The sequence below is a fragment of the Gopherus evgoodei genome, chromosome 1, assembly GCF_007399415.2.
Source record: "Gopherus evgoodei ecotype Sinaloan lineage chromosome 1, rGopEvg1_v1.p, whole genome shotgun sequence".
NCBI classification, from domain to species: Eukaryota; Metazoa; Chordata; order Testudines; family Testudinidae; genus Gopherus; species Gopherus evgoodei.
Window position 1 is genome coordinate 119,849,788 of NC_044322.1, and position 14,720 is coordinate 119,864,507.

Here is a 14,720-nt window from a genome sequence, read left to right on the forward strand (position 1 = left end):
AGCCTGAGCCTGAACATCTACACTGCCATTTTATAGTTCTGCAGCCTGAGTTTCAGGATTAGTGTCTTTCTACTGGTATAACTATTTCAGTTCAGAGTGTGGCTTTCCCCCCTAAAAAATAGTTATAATGGGTCAACCCTAATGTGGATGCAGTTACGCTGATATAAAGATGCATTTTACTGGTGCAGTCTATTCTCCTTCTCATCTGGGAATAAGCTATACTAGTGTAAGTACTATGATATCAGTATAACTGTGTCCACAGTAGGGTGGGTTGTACAGCTTTAACTCTGCTGGTGTAGTTAAAGTGATGTAGCTGTGTGCAGATAAGGCTAAAATTCCTAACCTGGCAAGGAGATATCAGATGTAACTGTGTAAAATGTCTGTGTTTTGGGAAGAGGGAGAGTGGAGCAAGCAACCTAAGGAAACTGGTTCTGTCTCTGCTGGCAAAATTTGTCATATACATTCTCCTCAGAAAATTGTCCCTCTTGTATATGATCTGTGAGCACAGTCATTTAGCATTAATCATTTTGCATCTGAATGTTTTCATTAAATACAGAGGCACTCAAGTATAAGTGTTCCTGCTGTTTAATTGCCCATTGGTCTTCCGCATTTAATTGTTAGCTTAGATAAACCTTTTTGTCCACAATTCCTTTTTCGGCATGAAGAATTGTGACTAGAGCATTTATACCTACTGATAGATTGTCTTTAAATTGTTTCTTCTTTTTCAGCACTTCAACAAGCTCCCAGTCTATAATATACATACCGCAGGACATTATTAGAGCAAAGGAGATTATTGCACAAATCAACACCCTGAAAACTCAAGTCAGTTACTATGCCGAAAGGCTCTCGAGAGCTGCCAAGGATAGATCAGCTAATGGCCTTGAAAGATCACTTGCCATTTTGGCAGATAAGGTATGAAAACAACAAAACAAAATCATTGATAAAAGTGAAGTGAGACACATTCTGAAGCACCTCTTTTTTGTGAGTTCCCTGAAAAATCCCAAAATAGTCTCTTTTGTGGACCCACTCATCCACAATTGGAAGATAAATCCAGATTGGATTTTTGAATTTGCCACCACTTATTCGGGTTTTCTCTTCTCTTCCACTCACTCTTGCCTCCACCTCCTATGGATGGAGTGGTGAGGACTGAGAAAGAAGAGTGATACCTGTTGGCTTCCTTCCCCAAGATTAAAGTATCACCTCCGCCACATGTCCAGTCACAACATCCTAGGGAAGAAAATACTAAATTCACTTTCATACTCGTGTCTCTATCACCACTGACTGGTTTGAGATAATTTCTGAATAAGCTATCATGCAACAGGAACTTGAAGAAACTGGAACACCACAAGGAGTCTTCGTTATCGTTTCATTGTATAATAATGACATGAACTTGGGGCAAATTGTAGTGATACTGTTCAATTATACTTGGCTTCTGTAGCCTGACCTATAGATTATGAATAAAAATCCCCAATTATCACTTTGAGAGTTGACAAGTTCTTGTCCCAAGATCAGGCCCAGTATTATTTAAATTATTATATAGTTGGGAACCCCAATGTGCACAGGTGCAACACTCACATTATAGGAGCTCTTTTATATTTACAAATAAATAATTTATTAATACATTAGCAAAGTCAAAGACATTCTAACTCAGTAAGATATATAGAGATAATACAGAAAGTACATCTGAACATCCATACTTTCACCATCCCTTGCAGAACAACCTGAAATGTTAGCCATTATCTTCCTCATCACCATCACCTTCCTCATCTTCATCAGTGGCCATCATTCTGGCCCCTCCCAAGGGCTACATCTGTCTACCCCTACTGCCCTGGGATGCCACTTTTATAATATGTGACGCTGACGTTACCATGTCTGATGCATATTCAGTAGGGATTTCTCCCCTCTTCCTTATTTGTATTTCCTCCCCTTACCACTGTTCAGGTGTTCTTCTTCTATAGGTCAGTGTATTTATGATTTCACCCCATTATCATATACGTCAATTTGTTGTCATGGCACTCTTGTGGTCGGATGTTCCAACTAGAAGTTGGTATCAGTTCATGTTCTGTGGCTGACTTATGTCGTCATGGACACGATCCCCCCACATATACACACTCTACTTCCAATTCTCCAAAACTTATGAGTTATTTAAGTTTATCTATGCCAAAGGTCATAGGCCTCAAGCCTCATCTAACTGCTGAAGCCAATGACTTACACGATACAAGCCTGTAGGTTCGTTGCATTACTGCTGAATATAATAAAGCAGAATATAATGCAAAGCAGTGAATATAATAGAGGTGAGCTGGCCCACTGGGCTACACTCCACTCAATAAAAATGGACTGAACAGACAATCAGAATGAAACTTATTCACAAGGACAAGAACAAATGAAGTTTTGTAGAGTTCTTTTGTTGTAGTATTTTGAGTTCTAAGAAAGCATAGCTAATAAATAAGCAGTACCCTATGGCAGAGAATGCATTCGATAGTTTACTGTATACCCACTTGAGGTGCCTGTATACTTTCCCATAATGCAAGAATGTATAGGATGAAATTAAAGTTTAAAAATATACAGAAGAAAATACTTGTACATAGTGTATATCTGACCTGTGGATTCTCTGCTGCTGGATATCGTCAAAGCACATAGTTTAGTAAGGTTTTTTTTAAATAGGTGAATAAGAATAGTATCTGAAGTTATGTTATCTAGGAGAAAGGTAGGTCAGCAATCCTCATGCTTCAGGGCTTACATACATCATTTGCCAGAATAAGGAAGAAATTACCCCCAGGATACAGTATTGCACAATGAGGTGGATGTTTCACCCGCCACCTTCCAGAGGCTGGTAGATGGTCTACTAGCTGGACTGGGAGAATTTGCAGTTGCCTACCTCGATGATGTGGCCATTTTTTCAGACTCCTGGCCCGAACACCTACTACACCTGGAAAAGGTCTTTGAGCGCATCAGGCAGGCCGGACTAACTGTTAAGGCCAAAAAGTGTCAAATAGGCCAAAACAGAGTGACTTACCTGGGGCACCAGGTGGGTCGAGGAACCACAAACCCCCTACAGGCCAAGGTGGATGCTATCCAAAAGTGGCCTGTCCCAAGGTCAAAGAAACAGGTCCAATCCTTCTTAGGCTCGGCCGGGTACTACAGGCGATTTGTACCACACTACAGCCAAATCGCTGCCCCACTGACCGACCTGACCAAAAAGACCCAGCCAAATGCAGTTCAGTGGACTGATGAGTGTCAAAAGGCCTTTACCCAACTTAAGGCAACGCTCATGTCTGACCCTGTGCTCAGGGCCCCGGATTTTGACAAACCATTCCTAGTAACCACGGATGCATCTGAGCGTGGTATAGGAGCAGTGCTCATGCAGGAAGCAACAGATCACAACTTCCATCCTGTCGTGTTTCTCAGCAAGAAACTGTCTGAGCGGGAAAGTCACTGGTCAGTCAGTGAAAAGGAATGCTATGCCATTGTGTATGCCCTGGAAAAGCTACGCCCATATGTTTGGGGACGGCGGTTCCAACTACAAACTGACCATGCTGCGCTAAAGTGGCTTCATACTGCCAAGGGGAACAACAAGAAACTTCTTCGTTGGAGTTTAGCTCTCCAAGATTTTGATTTTGAAATTCAACACATCACAGGAGCTTCTAACAAAGTTGCTGATGCACTCTCCCGTGAGAGTTTCCCAGAATTCAGTAGTTAAAAAGTGTTCTTAAAATGTAAAAGTCTGTTAGTTATATACTTAGTAGTATATGTAAAGGTGCATGTGTTGTAGTAATCTGTTTATTTTAAAGTTCTAGAAGGAAATCGCCGCCAGTGAGCTTCCCCACTGTCTGCAATTTGGGGGGCGTGTCATAAACAGATAGCTAAGGGTTAATGTCTCTTTCACCTGAAGCACCTGACCAGAGGACCAATCAGGAAACCAGATTTTTTCAACTTTGGGTGGAGGGAATTTTGTGTCTGAGATCTTTGTTTTTCTGTCTGCCTGCTTTCTCTGAGCTTTGGAGAAGTAGTCTCTGCTTTCTAATCTTCTGTTTCTAAGTGTAAGGACAAAGAGATCAGATAGTAAGTTATATGGTTTCTTTTCTTTGGTATTTGCATGAATATAAGTGCTGGAGTGCTTTGATTTGTATTCTTTTTGAATAAGGCTGTTTATTCAATATTCTTTTAAGCAATTGACGCTGTATTTTGTCACCTTAATACAGAGAGACCATTTGTATGTATTTTCTTTCTTTTTATATAAAGCTTTCTTTTTGAGACCTGTTGGAGTTTTCTTTTCTGGGAAATTTCAGGGAAATTGAGTCTGTACTCACCAGGGAATTGGTGGGAGGAAGAAATCAGGGGGAGATCTGTGTGTGTTGGATTTGCTAGCCTGATTTTGCATTCCCTCTGGGTGAAGAGGAAAGTGCTTTTGTTTCCAGGACTGGAAACGGAGAGGGGGAGTCACTCTGTTTGGATTCACAGAGCTTGTGTCTGTGTATCTCTCCAGGAGCACCTGGAGGGGGGAAGGGAAAAAGGATTATTTCCCTTTGTTGTGAGACTCAAGGGATTTGGGTCTTGGGGTCCCCAGGGAAGGTTTTTCAGGGGGACCAGAGTGCCCCAAAACACTCTAATTTTTTGGGTGGTGGCAGCAAGTACCAGGTCCAAGCTGGTAACTAAGCTTGGAGGTTTTCATGCTAACCCCCATATTTTGGACGCTAAGGTCCAAATCTGGGACTAAAGTTATGACAAGCAATCCTCATGCTTCAGGGCTTACATACATCATTTGCCAGAATAAGGAAGAAATTACCCCCAGGATACAGTATTGCACAATGAGGTGGATGTTTCATGCCTTCTTCTGAAGGAACCGACTGAGACGGGATATTAAACTAAATGGAACATTGCCATATCAGAGGAGATCAATTTCTGTGGACTGTATGAAGATGCCTGAGGTTGTTTTTTTAAAGACTATTTCATTTCACAGAAAATGAAGAGCTGGCTCTAGGTAGAGGCACTAGGAACTGTAGATATTTGTTAAATATTCAGCATGTGTAGTCCTAAAATGTCAGTGCACATTTTTGAAAATTACACTTCACATTTTTGCTTCCTGTATATCCTTTTAAGGCCCTGCTGTAAAATAAGTAGCACAAACTCAAAATGAGGGTAGTGGTTTTTTCTGTTTGTTTGCTTTTAAGAAAAAGTAAGAATGTAGATAAGGATTTAAAATTGAAAATGCTTTCAAATTCTGTTTTCTATTGTTTTTAGACACGGCAGCTTGTCACTGTCTGTGATTGCAAGTTACTGGCAAATTCAATACATGGATTAAATGCTGCAAGGCCAGATTATATAGCCTCAAAGGCATCTCCAACCTCTGGAGAGGGGGAACAAGTGATGCTAAGGAATGATCAAGACACCCTTGTGGCAAGATGGACAGGAAGAAATAGCCGATCTTCTCTGCAGGTGGATTGGCATGAAGAGGAATGGGTAGGTTTGCTGAATGGAGGGATAAGGCCTGCTGATGTCATCTCCTTTTTTCCCTTTTAGTATCCCTTTATTCCCTAGCCTTGTGCCCCTTAGCATGTAAACTACTAGCCACTGCTCACTGATATCTGCAAGTCTTATTTTGGAGCACAATGCTGCATGTTTTAGGTCTGGTCTACACTTAAAGTGTAGGCTGATGTAGCTATCACACTCAGAGCTGTTAAAAATCCACACGCTGTGTGCCATAGCTATACCCAACCTATATTTTAAGTGTAGATGCAATTAGGTTGATGAAAGGATGCTTCGCTCAACCTAGTTACTGTAGCTTAGGGAGGTGGGGTTCTGACAGCAATGGAATAATTCCTTCCATCACTATAAACCGTATCTACACTACGGGGTATGGTGCCTTAGCAATGCCACTGTAGTCCTCATAGGTAGACATGTTGTTAGTTATCCAAAGGGGTCACTGATAAGTATCCTGAAATGTTCCTTTCATCCTTTCTCTGTCTGCTCTTTGATCAGCAGGAGCAGAAGCAGGCATTGAAAAATTAGTCTGAGTCTCTTGCCTAATAGCAGAGTCAAATCAGGTCTACATTGCAGACCTATGTTGGTTTAACTGTGTTGCTCAGGGATGTGAAATATCAACACCCCTGAGCAACTAAGTTATACAGACCTAACCCCCCGTGTAGACGATGCTATGTCAATGTCTTCTCCCATAGACCTAGCTACTGCCTCTCAGGGAGGTGGATTAACTTCTGCGACAGGAGAACTCTCTCCTGTCGGTGTAGGAGCATCTTCACTTAAGCGCTACAGTGACACAGCTGCATCAGTGCAGTAGCATTTTAAGTGCAGACCTGCCCTCAGTCACTTGGGCCACTTGGTTGCCCTGCAGTCAGTTCTATATTGATAGTTAATTGAGTATTCTTTTTAACAAAACAATTAAGAAACATTGTGCAGGGTGTCCCTTTATCAATCTCTATGCACAGCCAAAAAAGAAGACCACCTAAGAAATAGAACTCTTGCAATATACTCTTAGATATTAGTTATGAAAAACAGCTTTTCAAAGGCTTACCTGGGTTTTTAATCTAAATATTTAAGTGAAGTGTCTGTTTCTGTTTTAATTATGAGCTGCCTTTTAAAAAGGTCACACCAAGAATTAAATGACTTTCCATATAGTGTTGCCAATTTAAATATGAGAATTGAGCTGTCCTAACAGTGTAGTGTAGTAGAAAGTGAAACAGAAGTGAATGCAATCTTTGTTAAAACTGTTGAAATTGATTAGAATAGTGGTTAACCCTATGAAATACAGGAGGAAAAGAAATAATGTCAAACTGCATTTTAGAGCTACCTCCAAAAGAGACTCTCATAGGGTTGATCCCTTCAGTGGCCTTCAAATGAAGCCCATAAAGTTCATTAGGTTACTAATATTGCACTACAGTTACTTATTCGTTTACTCAGTTAAAAGTATGTATTGGATACAAGACATATCACATAATAATGATGTAAACTTTTCCTTCTGTATCTGATGGCTTATTGATTTTACATTCTGTTATAATAGCATGTATGGGAAATTAATGGGTGTGTACCACAGTATCGTGTATTTTTATATTCACATATGTACTCTGCGTGTGTGAATAGACACACCAGCTACATATACAAATACATGATACTGTGGTATAAGGGTTTTATCAGCATGAGTTTGGGATGGCCGCATTACTCATAAGTGAGTTATACAGGCCATTCCAAATGAATGCCAATAAAATCTTTATACCACAGCCTCTCTTACAGGAAAATCTTTTAGGAATGTCTTAGTTTTAAAATTTGTTATTGGAACTATTTTTGTATCCCTTCAGCTGTAAATTCAGATTCCTTAGTTAGTTTGGCTAATTTTTTTAGAAGTAGCCTGTGGCTTTGGAAGTCTCAGTTTCTGGGTGGCAGGCTTGGGAGACCTAGAGGCTGATTTTTCAAATTATTGATTACCTACAATCCCATTGACTTCAGCTGAGGTTGCAGATGTGTATTCTGAAAACCAGGCCTAAGGTGTCTCAATTTGGGCACCAAAATTAGAGGACACTTTTGAAAATTAGCCAATGAGTCAAACTATGCAGGGTTCAAAAGGAAGACACCAAAAAAACCTCTAAAATGAATTAAAATAGTCTTTCTGTACCTCAAAATAGCAAGGCTTTAAAGTAAGCTCTCTCTACCCATTTTAAAGCTAGAAGTGAGTGATGGGTCCCACTGGGAAACTGGGGACTTCCCTTTCCAGTGGTACTAAGTTCCATTTCTAGTTATGTAAGAACACAGGGCACTGGAATTTAAAGTAACAATTTTTTAGGGATCGAAAAGCTGTCACTGGTCCAGGACTAAACTTTATCCATTCTGGACCTCAGGCAGGTGTAACTTTTGAGAAGAAAATTCCACATTTGCCTGAAGGAGGCGGAAACATTTTCCCTGTTAGGTTGGTTGACTTAAAAAAAAAAATGTGCATTTGAAGTTGAAATAATACCTGGGGAGCTGGATTAGTGGGCGGATGGCTTAAGAGAGTTAGAATTGTATGACAAATTTATCACACAGCTCTGCAGCTTACTATTTAGATGTCACTTTAACTTATATAGGTACATATGGAGTATGTATGTATAAATGCAATGGCAAAGTGCAAACTTTCCTAAGCAGTTCTGTCTAGAACCACAGCAGGCAAAGTATCTCCTTTTTGCAAATATACTTGTCATCTAATGTTGGGATCTTCTTAATTGAAAAGATGTTTTTCTTTCAAGGAAAAAGTTTGGTTGAATGTTGACAAAAGTCTGGAGTGCATTATTCAGAGAGTGGACAAACTTCTCCAGAAAGAACGTTTGCACAGTGATAGCTGTGAAGATGTTTTCCAGTGTGACATCAGCTGTACTAGTAAGAAAGGTAATCGGGATACTCGTGCCTACTGGATAAATCCAAAAGGCTTAGATGAGACCTCATCCTCACCACCATCATCCTCACCACCATCTTCAACCATATCATCCTCTGCATGCCCTTCTCACAGAAACACAAGTGCGTATGACGGATGCTGCTTTGCTGTATGTTGGCATATTTCTTAAACCTTTGAATTCACCTTTATGTCAAATTCTACATTTTCTAAATAAAGAAGATACCAGACAAAGGGACCTGGGTGAGTTTGGAGTCGCTAACCTTTGAAGTGAAATCCTGGCCCCGCTGAAATCAATGGCAAAACTCCCATTGACTCCAGTGGGATCAGGATTTCACCCTTGGTGTTTTGAGAGCTGAGGTTCCAGATTTCAGATGAATAGAATGAATCTGGAACGTATCATAGCCTGATATACTCAGCATAAAGGTTAGGCTGTGGAATTTATGCCAATACCGCATTATTTTTTCTTTTGGCATCTGCTTGTCTGCTGCCTCAGGGCTATTCCAGTGTACCTTTTAAAAGATAGAATAGAACATGAAAGTGGCCCATGCAGTACTACAACGCTGATGAACAGAGCTGAGCTGCCGGAGTGCGATGCCAAATGAGAGTGCAGGAAAGGTGGAAGGGAAGTACTGCTGGGTGAGAAGTTCCAGAAGAGTGAGCTAAGAACAAATAGGTGCATTGGGTTTTTAAGATGTATATGATATTTATCCTCATACTGATCTGCTCATCAAGTGAATGAGTATCTCTCAGGTGAATGAGGTGACCTGGTGATGACTGAGAATAATGTGCTCTTGTTCCTACCATTGATTTATGAAGGGCAGCAGTGTGTAGTGGGCTGAGCACTTGACTAGGAGCCAGGAACTCCTGAATTCTACATCTGGCTCTGCCGCTTATTTGCTGTATGGCCTTTGGCAGTTCACTTATGCTAATTTTTTCAAGTCTGAGTGCCTTAAAGTGAAGCAGTTAAATCTGTATGTAGGTACCTAAATCAAAGTGATCCGAATTTCAGAAGTGCCAAAGTCGTAGTTCCCATTGAAGTCAATGTGAATTTGAAAATGCTAAATATGCATTTAGGTGCCTATATACAGGCACCTTTGTTGGAACATTTTGGCTGTAATCTGTTCAAGTGTCAGTTCGCCCATCTGTAAAATGGCAGAGTAGGCAAAATGCTTTCTGGGGCCCTAAGGGATAGGGAAGGGCAAAGCACACTTACTAGCGGCCTCTGTAACGCGTTTTGAAAATGTGTAGTGCGTTCCCTCTCACCCTTCCACTAGTGCAATTCTCCAGGCACACCCTACCCCAACAGACTTACTGGCCAGTCGGGGCTGTCAGTAGTGCTCGTAGTAAGTCTGCTGCACTCCAGTTGATGGTTTTGTCCCATTAGGAAGCATGAGGGAAGGAGGGGTTTCTGGCAAGTTTTACCCCCTTACCACCAATGTGGTTGTCTGGGGCAGTTATAATATAGGGCCCAATCAAATTGCCTTTTCAGTGAGTTAAATGGCAGTTGGATCAGCCCCAAGTTGTAACTGTGAACTTATCTGTATATTAGGTGTATAAACTGACTGAAAATAATGCATGCAGCTATTTTAAGAATAATTGTTGGTTAGCATGGTAAGGTTACCTTAAAATTGGCTCAAGCATTTAAGCAAAGTTACGGTAATATGTGGTATCAAAGTAATCAGTCAGTCAGATTTTATAGTACAAATATAAAACGTAGGAAAGAAAAGACCATTCTAGTCTATTCTCTGGCTAGTGCAGCTGTAAACTAAATAACACTATCAAAACTATAGGTTCCATTGGTGCTAAATATATTGTAAATAAATAATATCTTAAGCATGTGAATGAGAGAAATTCTTAAACTAATCCTACTTTGAAGTTCCATTTGAGGTTTACAAATTTTCTACCCTTGCAAGTTTTCATGATAATCATTTTCATAGAACAGATCAAGCAGTGGTTAGTCTCAGAAAAGGTCATTTGAGTTTTAAACATTTCCATGTTTCATACTCTGTGGTATTTCATGCCTCTTCCTTCCACTATTTTTGCATGCCTGTGACTTCATATTCATTTCACTATTAATATGTTAGTACAGTAAGAGATAACTTAAAATTAACTTTTTAATGGCATATGGTATAGAATTGAATGTCAGTTACATATGATTTGCTGAATGTTCTAAATTGCTGGAGTTTTTTCCGAGAATATCCTACATTTCTGGGTATTTTGTATTAATAAGCTATCATATTAGAATTGTTTTGAGTATTTTCTTTCCGCTGCAGTTATTTGAGCACCAGAACAACAATTACATAAGTTGATATTTGCTTAATAATATATATAAAGGGAACATGTGAATGTATATGCCATTAAGATCTATGGATCCAATGTAATTTGTAAATATAACTTTAAAATAGTCTTAGTAGAGAAGACTACTTAGTAGACCTCTCACACTGATTGCTTTCTAGCACACACGGGCTGGAGGGTGGACTCCTTTAACTTATTGGTCATATATGTTAAATAGAGAGCATTTTAGTAAAATGTGTTGCTCTGTTTTAGAGTGATCTAGTAACAAATGTTTGTGGCAATATATTTTGTTTATTCACTCATTGAACCTTTCCTGGCCACTTATTGGTTGAGAACAGTAACATCATGAATCAGTACATTTCAGTGTGCACACTTGTGCTCAACTTATTAAGTGTCTCATGTGAACAACTTCAGTGTTAACATTCAGAGTACTGAAACCTGAAGTTTTCCAAAACACATTTTGGATTTATAATTAAAAGAACTAGAGAGAAACTGGTGTAGCTGTGGGTGAAATGTGGTCAGAAGTCATGGCCATGCTGGCAGATTTATGTCAAAACTGTTTTAGAACAGCCCTTTTCTTTAAAACTGTGCCTACAGCTTTTAATATTGCTTCACCCACTTCTACTCTGTATCTTAACATTCATTTCATATGAAAATGAAATTAGATACATCTCCCTACCTACTGATTTGTCCAGCAGAAAATGTCTGTAGCTATCTGGAACTCTACCCCCATCCTCACCCCAAAACCAAAATAACTTCCTCCCTACAGCCTGCTCACTTAAACCACACCATCAGGAATAGCTGAAGTATATATGCCCTGAAGGTGGATGAACTTGGGTGCTGTTAGACGAGGGAATACAGCAAGTTCCAGAGTTGTGGGCACTCTGCCAGGAATGCCCTGCCCCTGTCTTCCAGTTGTACAAATCTGTCAATCTGACTGTTGATCCCAGCTATAAGATTATGAGGAGAGAAGCAGTTTCTGAAGTGGCCTGGACCCCAGCTGTTCCATAGGTCGAAACCAACTACTTGAATTGTACCAGAAATGAACTGGAAGCCACTGCAAATAAAGTGCCCGACAGCACTATGTCAATGAGAGGGCTTCGCCCATCAACATGGATACCTCCTCTCAGGGAGGTGGATTAACTAAGCTGACAGGAGAAACCCTCCCTTTGGCATAGGAGCCTCTTCGCATACAGAACTACAGTAGTGCTATATGTGAAGACAAGTCCTCAGAAGCATCACATTTCCTTGACTGACATGCATCCAGAATAGAAATACCCTCCTTTCTATAAGTACTTGTGTGGGAAACACATTTAATTTATTTAACCATGACCATTGGTTAGAGATTAATAATAATTCTGGATTAAAGAAACAAAAAAAACCAAACACCAAACAGTTCTAAATCTGGTGAAAGTGGCATAGTAAAGCACTGTTGAAAGTATTTTCCATGCTAATTCTAAGGGTGAATTGTTGTGAAGGGAAACATTGTCTGAAACAGTGAAAAGGGAGACTTATCCAGAAAGCCAAAGAAATATTTTAGAAATATAATGTTGCAATAGACTCAGATATTTGCTTTAAAAACTGGGGTTTTTTGCTATGCTAAAATCTTTACCGAATGTTATGCAGGTTTTGTTTATCCAAAGTAGTAGTTCTTCTTCGAGTGATTGCTCATGTGTATTCCATGGTGTGCATGTTTGCCATGTGCACCGATGCTGGAAGTTTTCCCCCTAGCAGTACCCGTAGGGAAGTGCCCCAGCGACCCCTGGAGTGGCACCTCAATGTCGCGGTATAAGGGGCGCTGCACGCTCCCCCCACCCTCGGTTCCTTCCTGCTGCCAGTGAAGGTGCTTCGGAACTGCTCTACTCCAGCTTTGCTGTATCTCGTCCCCAAAACTGTTTGTTCATTCAGTGGATGGTACCTGTAATTAGTTAGTTGTTGAGTTAGTTTAGTTTAGCTAGAGCGCCCTGGCCGAGGCATGCCCCGTGCCCCGGGTTTTAAGTCATTCGACACTTGTAGGCATTCTGTGCCTCTGAGTGATCTGCACGCGGACTGTCCGCAGTGTTTGGGAGAAACCCATCTCAGTGATCGCTGCAAGATTTGCAAGTCGTTTAAGCCTGGAACCCAGAGAGAAAAGGACATTAGGCTCTGGGCTATCTGATGGAGTCGGCGCTGACCCCGGCTCCGGCGCACCGCTCCAAGTCAACACAGGCACCACAGTGTCGATGCGTGGCGACCCTTCGGCGCCTTTGATTAGTCGGCACTGCTCCCTGTCCACGGGGCACACCAGGAAGGCTAGAAAGAGGCCTTCACCACAGCACCAGAGTAAACCAGGATAGAGTTTAGACCCATGTTGAGCAGTCCTTGATCCCCACTGGCCCCTAGGCCTCCAACTCAAGTCAGGCGGAGTAGCCTGGATGTCTGGGTGCCCTTGACACAGGAGGCCCTGCAGGCGGCCCAGGACCTTAAGTCCATGCTGGTATCAGGAGCACCGCCGATGTCGGCCCCGCGCTCCAGAGGCAAGCCGCTGCTGGGATCTCTGCAGTCACCCCCAGCTCAGTACCGGTTTCAGTTGAGGGAACGTTTCCGACACCCTCCGCCGCCCAGCAACCATTCAGGGCAAAGTCCATGTGGATCACCCTCAGTGCCCACCAGGCTGTCTGGCTGGGTTCTGTCGACCGAGACTCTAAGCACCACTCTGCTGCGATGAGCGAACACTGACGGGACCAAGGCAGACATTGCCAAAGCTCCTCATCTCGGAGGGGTTATTGTAGCCAGTCACGGCACAGACGTCGATGTCGTTACAGTTTGGTGTCCCGCTCCAGGACCCTGCCATGGCACCACCTCCGCAGTCCCGGTCGTCGATCGCTGGAGCTGATCGCGGAGCAGCTGTTACCAATGGTACCAGTCCTCCACATCAGGATCGCAGTCCCATGGTTGGCATCACTCCCGGCGTCGCCGCTCCTCCCAGTCTGTGGACAGAGGCAGGTCGTATGTCAGCCCGGCCTCCCTTCATAGTCGTCCATTGATGGGCCAGGTCAGCCAGGCCAAACAGCTGGCCCCATGGCCAGCCCAGTGGTAGCAGTGGGCACCATGGCCTCCTACGCAGCCTCCGATGAGGACTCGCTCAGTGGCTGGAGCCTCAGAAGGACCATTGGCCTCCCTCTCCAGATCTCTGAGGAAGGAGTCGGTGAGATGTGCATCCGCGGCACCATGCCCAGAGACCGACCAGGTAGTGGACCGTCCGGTGCCAGTGGACATCCAAAGTACTTTGCTGGCCTCCTTGCCCTCCCTGGATGAGGCGATTACGCCCCCGCCTCCCTCTGTTCCACAGGATGACTTTAGGGCCCACCAAGAACTCTTAAAATGCAAAGGAGATGGAGGAGCCTTCGGAATCCTGTTTAATGTGCTGTCCTCCTCGGTGCCAGGCGGGGTGGCCTTCCCTCTCCATGAAGGGGTGGCAAAAATTTCAAATGCCCTGTGACAAACACCAGCCTCATTGGCCCCCATCTCCAAGAGAGCAGAACGCAAGTATTTTGTACCCACCAAGGGGCATGAATACCTATACACCCACCCTGCTTCTAACTCTCTGGTGGTCGAGCTGGTCAACCACAGGGAGCAGCAGGGCCAGCCAGCCCCTACCCCGAAAAATAAAGATTTGTGGAGGCTGGACTCTTTTGGAAAGAAAATGTATTTCTCCTCGAGCTTCTGGTTACGGGTTGCAAACCGCCAGGCTCTCCTGGGCTGGTATGAATTCAATCTGTGGGGCTCCCTGCCCAGGTTCGAGGACTCCCTCCAGGAGCGCGACAGGAAGGAGTTCAAAGCGCTGGTGGAGGAGGGTACAGCAGCTGCCAGGGCAACCCTGCAGGCAGCTTTGGATGCAGCAGGCACAGCTGCACAGTCCATGGCCTCGGTGTCCATGAGAAAGGCTTCGTGGCTCCTGCTCTCTAGGCTGTCCAGCGAGGTGCAGACCTCCCTGCAGGACCTCCTGGTTGACGACAAAGCTGAGTTTGCGGAACAAACAGAAACAAAGCTGCATGGCCTGAAAGAC

At 42.8% G+C, this 14,720-nt stretch overlaps 1 protein-coding gene across 15 annotated transcripts in view; it reads left to right on the forward strand.

Moving 5' to 3' along the window:
- Positions 1-14,720, forward strand: part of INPP4A (inositol polyphosphate-4-phosphatase type I A) — a 192,930-nt gene that overhangs the window by 144,303 nt on the left and 33,907 nt on the right. For 10 of the 15 annotated variants that reach the window (XM_030570810.1, XM_030570820.1, XM_030570803.1 and 7 more), the window contains 3 exons: positions 729-912; positions 5,242-5,460; positions 8,232-8,499. In XM_030570810.1, coding sequence (XP_030426670.1) covers positions 729-912; positions 5,242-5,460; positions 8,232-8,499 — 671 coding nt within the window. The remainder of the gene's footprint in view (positions 1-728; positions 913-5,241; positions 5,461-8,231; positions 8,500-14,720) is intronic. The other 5 variants (XM_030570838.1, XM_030570847.1, XM_030570856.1 and 2 more) reach the window with 1 other exon arrangement.